The following is an 18,123-nucleotide window of genomic DNA, read 5'->3' as shown; positions in this document are numbered from 1 at the left end:
AAATTAGATGACAAACGAAATCAAATCACCGATAAGGACAATTCTTTGTCCAGATTTATAGATCAAAGAATTAGGGATAAGAGATTCAATTCGCTGCTCTCGCCTCGCTGATTCTCCTGTTCGGACATATTTGGGGGAAAAAAAGAGAGAAGAAAAATATGGAAGAGATCTATCTTTTATGAGGGTGGGAACCAGAGGAGTTAAAGACAGTTGAACTAGAAAGTTGATAAGATTGTGGACAGACCGTGGATAAAGATACGTGGATCAGAACCTTTTCTCAAATCTAAATTCATTATTTGAGTCTTCGGAAGTCTGCGGACCTAAAAATATCAATAACTCATTATCTGAGTTTGCCGCTACGAAAAAATTTAGAACACAAACCCATTATTTGAGTTCAGACCAATTCAGATGCTCTTCTATTGTTCCAGTCAAGGTGTTTTATAACTCTCTACTTGTGTTTAAATGATGTAAGATTAAAAGGGTGTACAAACCGAATCTACAGATGCTACACGGTGCTAGGCTGTTGCAATTTCGATGGATTAGTTGGTGGGCCGGATAAATCAATTTTATAGTCTCTCTACACTCACTCTTATAATCAGTTTTATTTTAGATTTAAATGAGTCGGTTGTGAAATGAAACTTTATGCATTAAGTGATATGAAAAGTATGGTTTCGAATAAATTAATCAAAACTGATTAAACCTTAATCTTAAGATTTGTAATAGTATAATTTATTTAATCACTTCTAATATTTATTAAATATCTTCATATATAAATCCATATGAAAATTAACATATGCAGCTACATATACATACCGCATATACATACTAGTATGCAGCGATCTTTCAAATACCACATCAAAATTATATTTTAAAAAATTAGAAATATATCTTAGTTTCGAGATAACTGCCACTGTGCCAGATTATAACGGACGACTCAGATCTCATTCTACACGGTCAGGTATTGCACTGGAAATAAATTTGCCTTTTACTGACCTAAATAATTGTCATGTTTGGCGAAACCAGCTTGCAATCAAACAGAAAAGGAGAGAGGAGAGAGAGAGAGGCTTGAAAGAGACGCCGCACCATTTCGGGTCGATCCGAACCTTTCTTCATCGTAACTTCTATCTCCTCCTTTTTTTAATGCTTTATGTGACGTCGGTGATGGCAACCCCTGGCCAACACACCCACACACTCACTCACACATGCGCTCGCGCGCAAGATAGAAGGTTTCTCGTGTGGCTCGATTATATTGCCACATGGATTATCAGACGCTATTGGCCGCAGGAGAACATAGAAGAGCAATGAGATCCATCTGGGGAACTTTAGTTGGCGGGTTGCTGGAGAGTTTCTGAGAAGATTAGTGTCGAGCAACACAACTGGACATACAGGTTGGTGCCACAAGATATTATTGGTTAATGATAGATAGAGTGTAAGCCCAGTTTCTTATTTCTTCTTTTTTGACTTGGATCGCATATGGCTGTTGCTTCAGTCAACATCATCTTCCATGTCATTAAATTATTTTTTTGTATTAGGTTTGATTATCTTAATTAATTAAGTTAATTCTCATTTTTTATGCAGTAATCATTATGTATCAGGTAGAGAAGATTCTTATTCTCTTATTGGCCTTTTTGTTCCTCTCTTCTTTCTCTCCCTTTCTCTCCCTCTCACCTCCTCCTTTATCTCAAACAGAATAAGAATCATCCAGAAAAAAAAAAGAACAAAAAAAAACTGCTGGGGTCTATAGCAAATTATGCATGGTTGGGGCTTTCTGTGTGGCTTTTAAGGTTGTTTAGATGATAATTCGATTGAATTGTCGACCAATTCTACTCCGATCGAAGGAATTTTGCTCTTTTCGAGGTAAAGGAGATTTTGACTTCTATATCTGGATTCGAAAGTTCCCTTTTTGGCTGTTTAAATAGGAAACTAGGCTAATTATTATTATAATTCAAATTGATAAGTAGTTGAGTATTAGTTATATATGGAGAAACTTAATTTGCTCTTGAGGCTCTTATGCCAAGTTTATTATATATCTTTTACATAGAGGATAATTGTCTATTCTATGGCTTCCTAATGAAATCGGTGGGTTTCCCCCAACTTTTGTCTAAAAAAAAAATAATAATAATAGAGGAGCATTGTGGCTTATTACGAACACCGTTGCCTATGCGTAATTCTCATCAATTTACTTTAATTATGTTAGAGCCTTAGCTAGTCAATTTTGATTCATCCTTGAACGATAGGATGATACGTCATTAAGTTCCAATTTTAATTTTCCTCTCTGTTCTAGGTTTGTGCAACCAATTCAGAACTTGTAAAATCCTAATAAAATGTACCTTTACGAGAATGATAACATTCTTGGGAATATAAAATATTTTCCTTTTCTATTCTTGGTTTTATCGGTGGATTTGTTGGTGTTGACTATTGAGCATGTACAATACAATTAAGATCATAATTTCGGGACATGCTGATTTATTTTTTGTTCTTTTTCAGGATTATAGGAGAAAATAACAGGTTCCTTAAAAGATGGGTTGGTTAAGCAAGTTTTTTAAAGGAGCAAGCAATAGCAGAGTGTCAAGGGGACAGTACTCTGGACGATCTCCTTACATTGTGGGTCCCATACATACCTTGATTTTGTTTTCTTTTGTTCTTAAAAAAGAAATATTACTGTACCTTTTGCTGGTACATCTTGAATGTACAAGTAATGCCAGTACAATAATTTTCTTTTACCTGATTTGTACAACATTGACTTCAATTGGGCGGTACTGATCCTTTACATGGTACAACTGTATTAGTATATACGTCACACTGCTCCTACTTGGTACATTATACATTGTTATTTCATAAGTTCCTAGTCAACTTTGTTTGATGTTGAGGCTTGAATTATTGTTCATTTAGGGAGTAAAAGGTATAACTTACTGGTACGGTACTGATTTGTGGGTATCTGGTTGGATGCAGTGGGTAATGACTTTATTTCTTATATTCTGACAAATCTGTATTACTAGAACTTTGATAATTTTGGCTCTGCTAATCTTGCTTTTACCAACTCGATAGGATGAGCAATCGGAAAGTGAGCTGGAAGACCTAGACCGTGCTATTGCTTTATCTTTATCGGAACAAGATCAGCCCAAAGGGAAAGAGCCAATTGGTTAGTTCATTACATTAAGTACCTGGGTGTACTGGCTTAAGTTTCAGTTGATACTTGTTGCCTACTGCTGATTTGACTATGCATACCAGATTTTTCTTTATCTATTTTTTTTTTTTTTTTACTTTTTGTTTGTATTCCTTCCAAGTAAATCAAGAATATTCTACCTGCACAAAACAGTGTATATCTGATACAGATCATTCAAGCCTGACGAGGTGTAGGTAAAAGTATGGTAATCCTGTTTGTAGCTAAAGTTCCTTCTACATTTTGTAATAGCAATTAATAATACAACTTCCTATAAATGTAATCTATACAGTCTCTTTTTTTAATAAAAGAATTTAAGACTGTTGTACTTTAAGCATATTTACATTCTCAGGGCAATATACATTTTTATGCCTGTGACATGGGGAAACTTCCTGCTGTTAAGAAATAATTGTACCTAAAAAATTACCTATTAAACTTTACTGTTTATTCTGATTCCATATGTCATAATTTTTGAGTTAGAATCTGCTCATCAGCTGGAAGAAGATGAAATGCTTGCAAAGGCCTTGCAGGAAAGTCTAAATGCAGAATCTCTGCCTCAGAAAAATGGAGAAACTCCTCCAAGTCCGCCAAGGCCTGTTGCCATACCTCCAAATGGTCGCAGGTATTGGTTCCTTTACAATTTCTGTAATATTTTATTGCATTTTGTTTTTATTTATTTGGTATACTTTTCAAACTTCAGCCCATAATTTTCTTGTTTCTTCTAAAACACCTGAGAATTCCTGTTATTTGCTCCTGCTCCAAAGGTGGTGCGCTGTTTGTACATAAAACTAATGCTCACTAACTGCTTGTAGTTATTCAATATTACAATGGTTTCATTGTTTGGTTTGACAAAAAAAAAAGGAAAGCCAACATGCAGTATTTTTGGTAAAAATTGAGCTTTGTTTGGCCTGGGGTGGCTAGGGGCAAATCTGACAATCATAACTTTTCCCTTCCACTAACTTGATGGAGGGTCCAAACTTGTATCTGGATGTCTAAGAGTTTGGGCCTTTATTAAGTCTTTACTCTTTAATCAATTTGATCCTGAACTGATGGTGGGTCCAAATTTGCATTCATATGTCTGAGAGTTATGGCCTTTAGTTAATCTTTACTCTATAATCAAATTGATCCTAAACAAGTGCAATAGAAGGGGAAACTGTTGAAACTGTAGCAGATGCATGCTCTGTACCACTGAGTTCAAAATTCTGTAGAGCAGGCAATATTTGATCGTTACACTGCTTTAGCCTATTGTATTCAAGACCATATCTCATTAAATTATATACATCCAGAATTTGTGCTGGGTGTAAAACCCCAATCGGGCCTGGCCGGTTCCTGAGTTGCATGGATTCAGTGTGGCACCCGGATTGCTTCTGTTGTGATGCCTGTGACAAACCAATATCTGACTTCGAGGTAAAGTAAATATAAGAAAGACATTATATAACCCTTGATGTTATTTCTCAAATGAATAGAGTCTAACTATCATGCACAGTTTTCAATGCATGAAGACCATCCTTACCACAAGAATTGCTACCGGGAGCTCTACCACCCAAAATGTGATGTGTGCAAGGACTTTGTATGTGATCTCTGTTAACTTTATGTTTGTTCTCTTATTTATCGTAGATGATAGCTGTTATAAATTTTCATACAAGTACCATATAGGCATCACAAAATGGTTTTTTACCATCCTTTTGGTACTGGGATATGACCAGAATGGTAACATAATTGACGACCATGTTAACAGTTGCAACATGGATATTGCTACATAAAATTGACTTCTCGGCAACAGAAAAACGATACATAATGATGTATCGTGAAAACAGTAGTGATTTATGACAACTTTATCAATATGCAAGGATATTAGTTGTGATAGATACTTCTTGTCATGCAGATACCAACAAATAAAAATGGGTTGATAGAATACCGTGCACACCCATTTTGGATGCAGAAATACTGTCCGTCTCATGAGGATGATGATACTCCCAGGTGTTGCAGCTGTGAGCGACTGGAGGTTGGTCTTCTTTAATTATTTGTTTTATAGGGAGAGTGTTTGTGTATGTGTCTTCAAGATAAAGGAAATCTTTTTAAATGCTTCTCCTTTTCTAATTTCTTCTAGAAAAGTCCAGATGATTCCTTCCCTCATTTTAGGGTATCTTGGGATAAGTGAACACCAGGGATAAGCAAGGATATTTTTCATAATATTTTTGGGATAGATGCTAATTTTCATATGTTTCTGGGTAATGCATGGTAAGATATTGCAAAATCATATCAACAGTACTTACTAGTATCTGAGATCCTCCATTTGTGTCAAATTGGTACTAGCCACCTCTTGCATTGTTTTTATCTGGAGTTAGTGCTTCTGACATCTAATTGTGACATTTAACAAGGATCAGAACATTAGTTGGAACCAAGACTTCCCGACATTTGTATGCCATTATAGCAGGGACCAGACTGGTGTCACTGGTCTAGGGATGACAATGGGCCAGGTTGGGTTGTATTTGAGTGATGCCCGGGCTGGGCTGTATCTCATTAAGCCCCTCTCTGGCCATAAAATCCACATAAGCCAATAACAGTACAAAATGCAGAACTTGTTATATTTCCTGACTCCTTGTTTTCTCTTATGTATAAAAAAAATGAAATATAAACAAAATAGCCAAAGGATGTAAAGTATATAACATTGGATGACGGGAGGAAGCTTTGTCTAGAATGCCTTAACTCTGCAATTATGGACAATAGTGAATGCCAGCCACTATACATAGACATTCAGGAGTTCTACGAGGGATTGAATATGAAGGTCGAGCAGCAAGTGCCCTTGCTTCTTGTAGAGAGACAAGCCCTTAATGAAGCCATGGAAGGAGAAAAAATGGTAGTACTCTATTTATTCATTTATTCTTTTGTTATATTTCTCAATATATATCTACTGTACTTTCTGTTGATCCCTTTGGTTGTTTGTTCAGTTTATTAAATACAATTGGGCAAACAGAAATTTAATAGACCGCCTTTTGTACATAATCAGTATAGAGTGTGGCTACGGTACTATGCACAGCGCACTTTGGTTCGTACTGCAGATCCATATCTCCATTTTCAAGTCCAAATTTTACATGTTTTTTTTACTAGGTACAAAATTGCCTGATCTAAAGATTCTAGACCATTCAAAAGTAGTGAATTTCTACTTATCTAAAAACATAATTCAATTTTTTTTTAAAATGTAAAATTTTACATTTTCATATGAAGATCGTGATGTACGGTTCGAATTGAGTATTTAGACTTTGAAATATAAGATATATATCCATAGCACGGATCAAAGTGCGGTATGCATAGATCATAGTACCGTAGCCTCACTCATCAGTCTATATCATCTTTTTTTGTTGCTGTAGTTCTATTGTTATATTTAGTTTAAATTAGTTTTGCTTATGTATTTAAGTTTTTGTATAAAGCTTCTAATGAAACCTGTCATGATCACACAACATAGTTGCAAGATGGAAGGACTTAAAGCTAAATCATATAGTAGAAAGTTTAATATCTCATATAAGCTCGTAATCAAATGATGCACATTTATGAACTTCATTACTGAAGAAAAAGTTTGAGCAATCAATTTTGTATGGGAAAAAAGTGCGTCGGTTTTGTTAAATTGGATTTTATCTTATTCTTGGCCTATTACAATGACCTTCTGAAGGAATGATACTACGGAAATCTTTTCGTAATGAAAATTTTTTACTTTGAAGAATATATAATATTATTAACTTTAATTTCAGGGGCATCACCACCTTCCTGAGACAAGAGGTCTCTGCCTCTCCGAAGAGCAAATTGTTCGAACGGTAAGTTCACTTTTTACCCCTTGTGGAATATTTGTTTAAATTTGAAAGTACATCTAAAATAGTTATTTCAATACAATGTTCAGATTTTGCGGAGACCGGTTATTGGGCCTGGAAATAAAATCATAGATATGGTGACAGGCAATCACAGACTTGTGCGTCGTTGTGAAGTTACTGCTATCCTGATACTCTTTGGGCTACCAAGGTAAATTTTACTGCTTTAGTTGCAATCTATTGCACCTGATGTTACCAACTACCACTAAATAGCACTACAGAATTGTAGTTCCAGGTGTAGTTGCCCTACTTGTTTGACCATATTTGTTTGTGTTTGGTATTATCACCTTCTCCATTTCTTTGGCATATTTGTTAGGAATAGGAGGTTAAAAATCAAATCAGGTTGAGTTGAGGCTATATGAATCTAAATCCGTGATCACCCAACCGGTAGCATTATGTGATCATGATATTGTATTCATGTTATTGGCATATATATATTTATTGTTTTAATATTGTAGATTATTGACTGGTTCAATATTGGCTCATGAAATGATGCATGCATGGCTCCGTCTTAAGGGTGATTTGTCTTTTTAACATTATTGTTTCTGTTTTATTTACCTTAACTTCCATTATTCCATTTACCATTGAAGTAAAGCTGTTGTCTTTTGTGCAAAAGTTGCATTGGACGGTCACCCACAAATCTCCTATGCCTATCAGATACAATAATTCTGTATCATATGGATACCATTTTATATTACATTAGACAACCCGAGTAGTACTGTATTTTGAGTACTTCATAACTTCATACTTTATGCAATTAATCATTTTTTGGTATACTGTATAAAACCATTGCTCTATGCCCAATAATTGGATGATTGTTATTGGATCTCAAAGATTGCAGGGAATAAACACAATGTTTTCTTTTTTTTCCTATCTATCCAGGTTTTAGATCTCTTAGTCCCGAGGTCGAAGAAGGCATTTGCCAAGTTCTAGCCCACATGTGGCTTGAGTCGGAAATTACATCTGGTTCAAGCTCAACCACCATTACACACACTGCATCGACATCAGCATCAGCATCGACTTCTTCATCATCAACATCTTCAAAGAAAGGGCCCAAATCTGATTCTGAAAAGAAACTCGGTGAATTTTTCAAGAATCAGATCGAAACTGATCCTTCTGCTGCTTATGGGGAAGGTTTTCGGGTTGGTAATAAGGCAGTTACGAAATATGGTCTTCGGACCACCCTGGAACATATTAAGTTAACTGGTTCTTTTCCTTATTAGAAGGACCAAATATTCATATATATCCCTGCAAATGCATATAAGAGGATGGATATGGAAAATATCACCGAGCCATATCTCTCTCTCTCTCTCTCCAAATGCTACTGAAACTGCCCTCTTCTTGACTCTTTTTGAAGAAAAAAGAGGGAAAAGGGGGCTGTAAGCAATTTTCAGGTGTTTGTGGGGGTCGCACGAAATATTTTCGGCTTCCTTTATTGGGTACCTTTGATACCTCTTCTTTTGGAGGGATATATGTGAAAATTTTGTGGTTTTGCCATTTTGAGGGGTTGTGTGTGTGTGTGTGTGTATTTGGGAGGGCGGGGTGTGGGCCTATGGGGTATGAAAGTACCCCTTACAAAAATGTAAATCTTTTAACTTATCAAAAATATGTTAAGTTAGGATAGATATTGGTTACAGAGAAAGTAATAAAATCTATAGGAATTTAGGAAAAAAGGAGAGAAGAAAGAGGGCATATATTATTATTGATTGTTATAAGAAAACTGGACCATTCCTGGATAATTCCGAGTCATTTTGTCGAATATTATTTAAGACAAGGACTTGACAATACTGATATAAAGATAGTTTTTAATAAATATGCTTAATTCTGCAGGTGGTATTGTGTATTAGACATGAGTTTGAAATTCTCTGCTTGTTTTCCTAATTCTTGTTGATTTAGTCAATTGGACACTATAGAAGGAAAAAAGAAAACATCTAGTTGTAAAAGTTGCTGTTGGTTTATTTAAAGGAAGCAATTCTTTTTGACAAAAAATAATGTGATGTACATGCATTTTGTTGGTGGTTCGTTTCTCATTATGGATCTATTATGATTAATTTTAGAAGATGAATGTTGTTTGATAAATGCCAGTGTTCTGAGCTATTAAACAAAATCCTATCATATTTAGGAGATGTGTTGTTTCACATTTGTTTTTCCAGTTTTGTGTGAATAAATCATCAAAAGAAGCGAGCAATAAACAAGGAGTGCCAAGCTCTTTTTATCTGTGTACAGGTGGTCAAAATCATCAATCCATTCTTCCATATTTTCCATCGCTATAGCATTTCATTCCACTTTTTTCAAAAATTAAATAGATGTTTGTAAAAAAAAATACTTTTAATACATTATCGTAGTTTTACAAATTTTACGGAATACTAGGGGTTTTAATACTTGTGTATTCTAAGCAATTTAAAAAAAATTATTTTAAAAAACAAAATTGATATATTATTTATATGTTAAAAAGGAATTGTTTTTTATTTGCTTAATAGTTAATAACCTAAATAAGGGCCAGAAGCTTATTTTCCATTTATGCTCTGACAATGAGTTAAAGATCACAGCTCATGCTGTTAGATACACTGTCTTAAATAAAATCTCAAACTAATAGTAATGATCGTTTAGAATAAAACATTCGTATTATACCTATGGGCAAGACAAAATAAGATTACTAAATTATTAGACTAATAAAAAAATTAACATTAGTTCTATTAATTTTATTACTTCTATCAGATATACCAAATGCAAATGAACTTGTGTCATTTCTGATCGATATACTGATTATAATTTGATCGATTATTTAAAAAAATTTAGACCAATAATATTCACTTCCATAAACGCCAAACGATGTCCATTCCACGATGTACAGAGAAGCCTCAACGAGTGTACCTGAACTTTTAATGATAATTAAAATGTACGTGGATTTAGAAAATGATGGATGTCTCAACTCTCAAATTAATATTTTCCTTGGCAGACTTACCAAAAATAATTGGTTCATGAGTCATTCAAATTGAGATGCTTAACACCGATAGAATATGAAAAGAAAATGGAAGTTGCGTTGCAATAATATCTTTCCATACACATCACATGATACAATATGCTTTGATTACATTGAGTCCAAAGCTAATTAAATAATGTTCCTAACTCCCAAACATCTTCCTTTTCAAGTCAAAGCTAAAAGTTCAGTTGGATTACCCATGCTACAATCCCCTTTATTACGCGCATTCCCTTTCTAACGTCACTTTATTAGCTCTTCTTAAATTATGGGCATGCTTTTCTAAATTAGAAAACAGCATTTATTGCGAGATACATCTACCATACCATGATACCAAACTATCAAATACCAACCATGCAAAAATTAATTAAATAAATGAAATAATAATTCATGACCATAACATATTCGACACTCCATCCCCTCTCACTTTAATTTCCCTTCAAACCTCTATTTTTTTTTCCCTAAATAGTTTCCTTTAAAAAAATAAAAAAACATTCCAGACGGTGTCCCTCCGTTTTGGGGTTTGGCACGATGGCGCATGCACAGTTTAGATTATCTTTTTCTCGAGCGACTAAACTGAAAACTTTTAATAATAACAAACATGACACCTTAGCACATGTACTCGTACAAATTTTCCCTTCCCCTCAAGGAAAGGCACACACATGTTGTATGCAATTTTTTTGTTTTTCACAAAACACGGACAATAGAAGCAGATTATTAAATACCGAAGTACTTATTATCGTTAAAAAATAAGTATTGAAAAGTTGGTGCAAAGTGCAATGCTAGTGTTTTCAACTTGGTGAATCGATCCATTCACAATAATTTTTTTAAATCTCCATTTGATATTCATAAGTAATATTTGGATTATTAATTACTCGTCAGTTGGTTCAGATAAAACTTCACCTAAATCATTTAAAAATCACGGAGTTCACGCAGCCATTCATATCACGTACTATCTAAAGAAAAATGTTCCTAAAATGAACCAATAATCTTTATTATTGGAGGTACAACAAAGAGGAATTTACTGTACACTTAAAATCTTCCATTACCCTTTTCAGGTAAAAACTTCAAAAGAAGTTTGAACTAGGAGTATATACAAAATTATAAAATTTCCTGAGATATATACGCAAAATCCCCAAAAGCAAGAACAAATTATCTCGAATACACAACTCCGCAGTCCGTATTAGCGCGTGTGAGCTGTTGAGCAGGAAGCCAGGAACAAAGGAGAACAAAGAAAGAACTAAAAATTCAAAAAAGGGGAACCAATTACGCGTTTACGCGTCGTCAATGTAGAACGGCTTCCGTAGCAGATCGTATGGTGCCCATAGCGCGTCTAACGGGCACGGGCGCCTGGCGTCGATCCGAACCCAAGGCTTTCCCTTCCCACTCCAATGTAATAGGCTAACGGGTCCCGGGTGTAAATTCCTGCACAACCCGCGGTAGTTATCTCCTCCCAATCCGTGTTGATTCCACCTGTGGTCCACTGCCGCAATCCGACCCGCAAACACCAATAGGAAAGGGGGTAACGACCCGAGCTCGTAAATCCTCATTCGCTTTCGTAATTCCATCCATTCCTCGATCTGCCCCGTGAACCCGCTAACACGCCACTTATCCAAATCCATTACCATTACTCCTGTGTTGAAGTAACAAGCTTTTCTTCCCTCGAAGGTAACTGATAAGGCGGGGTTAGACCAGAATGTAGGGGTAAAATAGGCAGTGAAATTCGCATTGCAGTATTCAGGCGCAGCTAGTGCGACCTTATCGGGCAATGGAGTGGAGGCCAGTCGGGCAATGTCATCAACTAAAACGAGATCCGAATCCAAGTAGACGACCTTGTGCACACAGTCAGGGAGGAGAAGTGGGAGGTAGGATCTGGCGTAGTTTAATGGGCGGTCGAGTGCTTTTCGGATCGAGGTGGAGATCAGACCCGAAACCCGAGACTCATCGAAGGGGTAGATCTGAAACGAGAGTGAAGGGAAGGTGGAGCGAATAGTGGAGTTGAGAAAGGAGATCGAACTGGAGGCGATGAAATGGAACTGGATGGTTTCGGGGCAGGAGGAGTGTTGCAAAACAGAGAAAATGGCAGCAACGGAGCCTCGTAAGTAGGCTACATCAAGTGTCATTGCCACGTGGATGGTGAAGATTGAGTGGCAGAGTGAGTGGGGTGAAGAGACTCGAACAGGCGGGGGGCAGGATTTTGAGTTGTAGAATTGAGGCGCTTCTCGAAATTCGGGTAGGGGATGTTGGCGATCATCTCCAGTTCGGCGGGTGCTGGAGTGTGCCGCGGTTGAGAGGTAGAAGGGGAGGAGGAGGGTGAGGAGGAAGAAACGCCGAAGAGGATGATGCATTGGCATTTGGGGGGAAGGTGGGAAATGAAGTAGACAGTGCGAGTTATCTGTGGTTATATATAGAGAGAGAGGAGAGGTCTCTGTACTAGCTAAGTCAAAATTTGAAGTTGGAGCCTTGGAATTTTTCAGTTTTTAGTTTTTACTGTTATCGAAATGTTTTAATAAATTCTTATCTTTTCAGAAACAATTTTCCGAAATTATATTTCTTTATATTTCGCAACCAGATAAATGCGTTACAAGAAATAACTTTTTTTTTTAGTGAAGTTAACAAATTTAACCAAATATGCTCTCCAAGAAACGTCAACAAAATAAACGTCCTAAAAATAATTCCTTTAAAATTGATTAACAAAATCAATTTTCTATATTGCATATGAACTTCATGACTATTTATTTCCTCCATCATTTTCATTTTATATACAGTATCTTCAACAGACTAACGTTCTTAGAATGTTAGTCTGAAAGCTACCTTGAATCGTCTTTTTTTTTTTACTTTCGCAAGCTTAGAAGATATTTAGGGCATGTTTGGTCGGCCTTAAAGGAATGAAAATGAAAATAAGAATAAAAAATTTTGAACTAATTTTTATTGTTTACTGAATTTTTTTTTCCTAGTAAAAATTTAACTACCGCTGAACAGGTAATGTCCTTATCATTTTGTCAAATTGTCAAAATTGATTTTCAGTAGGGGTGTCAATGGCACCCTTTTATCCGTTTACCCGATCCGTACCGTATTCGATAAGACGGGTATGGGTAAGATTTTTTTTTCGTAAACTTATCGGGTACGGGTACGGGTAAAGACTTTTTTTCGTTATCAAAACGGGTAAGGGTACGGGTAGAGCCTATTTCGTACCCGTTACCCGATCGGGTAATTATATAAAAGAATTGTATATATTACATATCTTAATGAGCATTGAATTACTATCCCTCTCCAACAGTCCAACTGACAACTACTCTTAATCTTAGAAAATAAATTTTATTAAATTTTCTAAGTTGAACAATTAACCATTTATGTAACTATGTTAAACATAATCACCGTTAAAGTACTTGAATAATTGACCATCTTGCTTTTATTTGCATACCTTATTTTTTTAATTAAAGAACGGAGATATTTTTTTTTTAAATTTGTGTTTTGATAAAAATCAATATAGTTAGAATTAATTTTCATATTAGTAGTGTGATTATATATGTGACAAATAAATGTGTCTTAGTGTTTTATTTAATAAATAATAAAAATAATTATTATACAAGTATTAACCGTTATTTACCTGCTACCGTTTCGTTATCCGACAACTATAACGGGTAAGGGTAGGGTACGGATAAGGCAATTTGTAACGGGTAAGGGTAGGGTACGGATAAGGATAATTTGTGACGGGTACGGGTATGAAAATGCTTCCACCCGACCCTTACCGTACCCATTGACACCCCTAATTTTCAGATACTTCCGAAAAATATTATATTGAAAAACATTTTTGTCATTTTTAAGGGAGAAAAATTGTTGGAGTAATGACAAAAAAAAAGCTGCCATGGATGTAGCGTCAAAAACAACTTTTTTTGTTAATCTCGATTTTGAGAGCATTATTTATAGGGAAAATTAATTATTTGTCATTTCAGAACTTTCAAATTGTAAAAATACTATTTCAAAATTTAAAATTGTAAAAATGTCACTCCAAACTTCATTAATTTATAATTTTACCACTCCAAATAATTAATAACTAAAATGCCATCCCTTCTTGTCCCGTCTCCTCTGATTTCAAATTTTCTGAAGTGGCAAAGAATTACAACATCTTCTGATAACCTCTTTGTTCCTGGGTTGCAATTAGGGGACAACATAACATAGAAGTGAAACAAATTGCATCCAATTTTCCTTAAAAAAGAAAAAGTAGATCCCAACCAATTGTTATTTTAACAGAGAATTCGGTGAGGATTCATTCCATGACTGAGGAAGAGAGAATTTGGTGGAGATTTTAGTGTGTGGTACGGTTTCTGGTACCAGTAGGTGTGGCAAAGTCACAAGATTTAATTTAGTAGGAGTTACCCTGATACTATATACGTGATCTCGTACTCATATCAGATATGGATCGTATCGTACCGGTATTGGATACCTGTATTGTCGTATCTGTATTATTTTGAAAATTGTCATATTGATGTATCCGATACGATACTCATATCCGTATTTATGCAACATAGCTCTACACAAATACATTTACAACTATTCGCTAATAAATGAAAATAAAATTGTTAAGGAATGTTAATTAGATACATTTTTATTATTAGAGATCTGAAAAATTCAGACAATGCAAAATAAATAAGTTCCGTCAGAAATGACTTTCCTTGTGCAAAAAAAAGCGGGTTATTAAAGTGAAAAAAAAATTATATTTTCATTCTCAAATTGGAACACACCAAACACACTCTTGATAATGAATAATGTAAATATGTTTGACTAATTGACTCTTCGAAGAATACGAAGAATACCATGGCCTATGTAGCCATGTAGGTTGATGGAATGATTTAGGCATGGGCAAATTGGGCACGCTGACAGCTAGTCATATTGACGCGGCAACGCCAATACGCCATGCATTGACGCTGACCTCAAGTCGTGTGGATATGAAGTGACGACATTACCCTTCTAAAAATGATCAAGAACTGGACGAATTCGCATCGTCTCAGATATCTCAAAACTTTGAGAGGATCTGTCTAAAATCTGAACCATTTAAAACCTTTTTGCACGAATCTCAAAACAAATTAACTGGGCCTCCTCCATTTTAAATAAACACCGAATAGAAATTTGGCACCGAATAGAATCCACTGAAAGTTTGAGATATCTCAGAGGATACGGACCCGAAATGTACCGGGAACGCATTAATGAATGAATTTCGCAAGCGGGACCTACCGGAACATGACGCTTGGGTCCCAAACGGGTCATTACTGTTGAATGGTTTGTAAGGGGGAAGTTGAAATTTGAATAGTGTGAAGAACATGACAACTGAATTATTATAACATATTTTTTGTAAATCCAACCTCACGAGGAAAATTCATGTGAAATTTGAATTGAGATCGTTAGAAAACTAAATGTAGTATAATTTTATTTTATATGAATAATAAAATTATTAATACATACAAAAAATTATAAAATTTAATGGACAATTACAAAATTTTAATTTATAGGGATGAATAAGTACATAAGAAAGAAAAGGGTCCGGAAATTGAGATACTAAGGGCCTGTTCAGCAGTAACTCTGAGAGTTACTGTTCACGTGGGAAAAAAAAAATTCAGTCTGACTGAATTTTTTTTTTCCACTTGAACAATAACAAGCAGTGCAAAATTCGGCCCAACCCATACCCATTCCCATTCCTGCGTTACTGCCGAACAGGCCCTAAGAGAGTGTATTATTCTTACAAACTGAAATGATGACAAACTATATATTGTTTTTTCCGGAAATATAAACCTGTCTTTCTTTTCAAATAAAAGGTTTCAAGTTTGAAGCTATATATATCGTCCCCTTGCTTGTTATGTGATCAATATTGTTTAGTATTCTCTAAGGATTTATCCTTTTGTAACCAAATTCTATGTTTCTTTTATTCAAAATAAATTTGGACTCCTGTCTTTTAAACCAAAAAAATAATGTGATCAATATTCTCTCGTGGAGGGCTGGGTTGTAAATCACATTTAGAGAGATCAGTAGCGTAGCTAGCATTTGAATTAGAGGTGGACAAAAAAAAATTAACAAATACAAAATTCAACTAAAAATTAAAAGTTCTAACAAATTGTAATTTTTCATATAAAAAAAAGTACACATACATACTAAATTAGAGTTACCAGTAAACAAAAAATTAGAAATTATAATTTCCAATTTGCAATTAAATTAGGATTACCAATAAAAGGTTTAGGAGGCTGATAATTAACCCCGCACCTCCCACCCCGCAATTAACCCCGCACAAAATGCCAAAAAACTCCAGCTGTCATTTTTTTTTCATAAGGTATTAATACTTACGTACAGAAGTATTTATCTCTAAGAACGAAAATATTTATCTCTAAGTACGAAAGTATTTAAGGGACCATGCACATTTTTTTCATGGAGGGTGGGGGGAATCTCAAATCACATGGGGGGACCATGCACGTTTTTAGAGGTGGATTTTTTTATCTCATTTCAATCTCGTCCACATTTCTCACAATCTATGAAAAATTTTGCGAATCTAAAACCACGAACGTTTTCTACGTAATTTTCTCTTTCAAATGAGATCCATGATGACATACTTTCGAGCAAGTCGTTACAGAAGTATTTATCCCTCATCGTGTAAGTATTTATATCTATACTTGAAAGTATTTTTTTGCATATAATACTTATAATACATGATATTAATACTTTCATATATCAGTATAAAAATTTATAATACATGATATTAATACTTTCATATGTCAGTATAAATACTTATAATAATTGATATTAATACTTTAATATGTCAGTATAAATACTTATAATAATTGATAGTAATACTTTCATATGTCAGTATAAATACTTATAATACATGATATTAATACTTTCATATGTCAGTATAAATACTTATAATAATTGATAGTAATATTTTCATATGTCTGTATAGATATAAATACTTGCATGATGAGGGATAAATACTTCTGTAACGAGTTGTCCGAAAATATGTCATCATGGATCTCATTTGAAAGAGAAAATTACGTAGAAAACGTTCGTGATTTTAAATTCGCAAAATTTTTCATAAATCGTGAGAAATACAAACGAGATCGAAATGAGATCAAACTAATTTGGAGAGAGATAGAGTGGGGGGATGGTGGGGGGATGGAATGGGGGGAGTAATATAATTGTTCAAAGGTTTACTAATCGCAAATTCTAAGATTCTAAATTAGAGTTACTAGTAAACAAAAAATTACTAATCACCAATTCACCAATTCAAAGATTCAATCATACTACACATTCTAAATTACCAATTGCAGATTCACAGTAAAGAAATTTAGAATTATTAGCGTCGACGTCGCTGAATTTTGCTTCTTTCTTTCCCTTCTTTCCTTTTTAATTGTTGTTTTTATTTTTTCCGTTTTTTTCTTTTATCATTATTTTTTCTTTCTTTTTTTTCAATTAGGGAAAATGTAATAATGAAGGAGGCGGACGAAGCAATTGGAGATTTGGAGCGATATTTCTTTTTTTTTCGCTGATCGCGCTAACTAAGTAGATTTGAATTCATTAACTGCAGTGAATGAAGAGGCACTATGGAAGAGACAGTGGTAAGTGGCACATTTGAAATGAGAATAAAAATATGAACCAGATGAATCAATTGGTAAGCGACGCAATTAATTGGATCAGGGTTGGACAAATTGTAAATTAAGATGGGACAGACGCTGCCAGGGAATGTATTATAGGAATAGAAAATAAATTACATGCCCCCCGGGCCTTCCTTACATGTACTCTATCTCTCATTCATAAACAGTAGCATGCAAAAACAATTGAATTATGTGTGTGACGTATGAGCACAAGATAACAATTTCGCGTGAGAAATTGTAATAATGTATTAGTCTATTATCAAAATTAAATTAAAAACATCTTCTCTATATTTAAATAGGGAAGCTGACCTCAATTTTAACCATCACGTGTTCTTAGCAAATAAAAATCAATGTCCGAGTATCCGCACTTCAGTATTCGCATTGTACTTTTTTTTTTCTAAAGTATTTATACATATGTATGGAAATATTATATCTATGCATGAAAGTATTTATATCTATGCATGAAAATATTTATACATA

General features: G+C 34.6%; 2 protein-coding genes across 3 annotated transcripts; one reads left to right on the top strand and one right to left on the bottom strand.

The window, feature by feature from the left end:
• Positions 1–1,489: 1,489 nt before the first annotated feature.
• LOC144572310 (protein DA1-related 1-like) lies at positions 1,490–8,855 on the top strand. Of its 2 annotated transcripts, XM_078321841.1 has the most exons (13): positions 1,490–1,595; positions 1,690–1,857; positions 2,488–2,604; positions 3,049–3,142; positions 3,644–3,785; positions 4,450–4,570; positions 4,650–4,733; positions 5,049–5,168; positions 5,811–6,023; positions 6,913–6,975; positions 7,059–7,177; positions 7,485–7,543; positions 7,909–8,855. In XM_078321841.1, exons 3-13 carry the CDS (start codon positions 2,521–2,523, stop codon positions 8,247–8,249), a joined length of 1,440 nt encoding a protein of 479 aa, XP_078177967.1. In that variant the 5' UTR covers positions 1,490–1,595; positions 1,690–1,857; positions 2,488–2,520; the 3' UTR covers positions 8,250–8,855. The 2 variants fall into 2 exon arrangements, with proteins under 2 accessions (XP_078177967.1, XP_078177968.1); XM_078321842.1 differs by lacking the exons at positions 1,490–1,595; positions 4,650–4,733 and having other exon boundaries at positions 1,608–1,857.
• Positions 8,856–11,026: 2,171 nt separating this feature from the next.
• On the bottom strand, positions 11,027–12,533 carry LOC144572502 (putative galacturonosyltransferase-like 1). Its single transcript, XM_078322096.1, has one exon. The coding sequence runs from the start codon at positions 12,358–12,360 to the stop codon at positions 11,281–11,283; it is 1,080 nt and encodes a 359-aa protein (XP_078178222.1). The 5' UTR covers positions 12,361–12,533; the 3' UTR covers positions 11,027–11,280.
• Between the last annotated feature and the right edge of the window lie 5,590 nt (positions 12,534–18,123).

The sequence above is a fragment of the Carex rostrata genome, chromosome 20 (assembly GCF_964058835.1).
Source record: "Carex rostrata chromosome 20, lpCarRost1.2, whole genome shotgun sequence".
Lineage (NCBI taxonomy): Eukaryota > Viridiplantae > Streptophyta > Magnoliopsida > Poales > Cyperaceae > Carex > Carex rostrata.
Note: the sequence above shows the minus strand (reverse complement) of the source record. Positions and strands in the feature narration are given on the sequence as shown.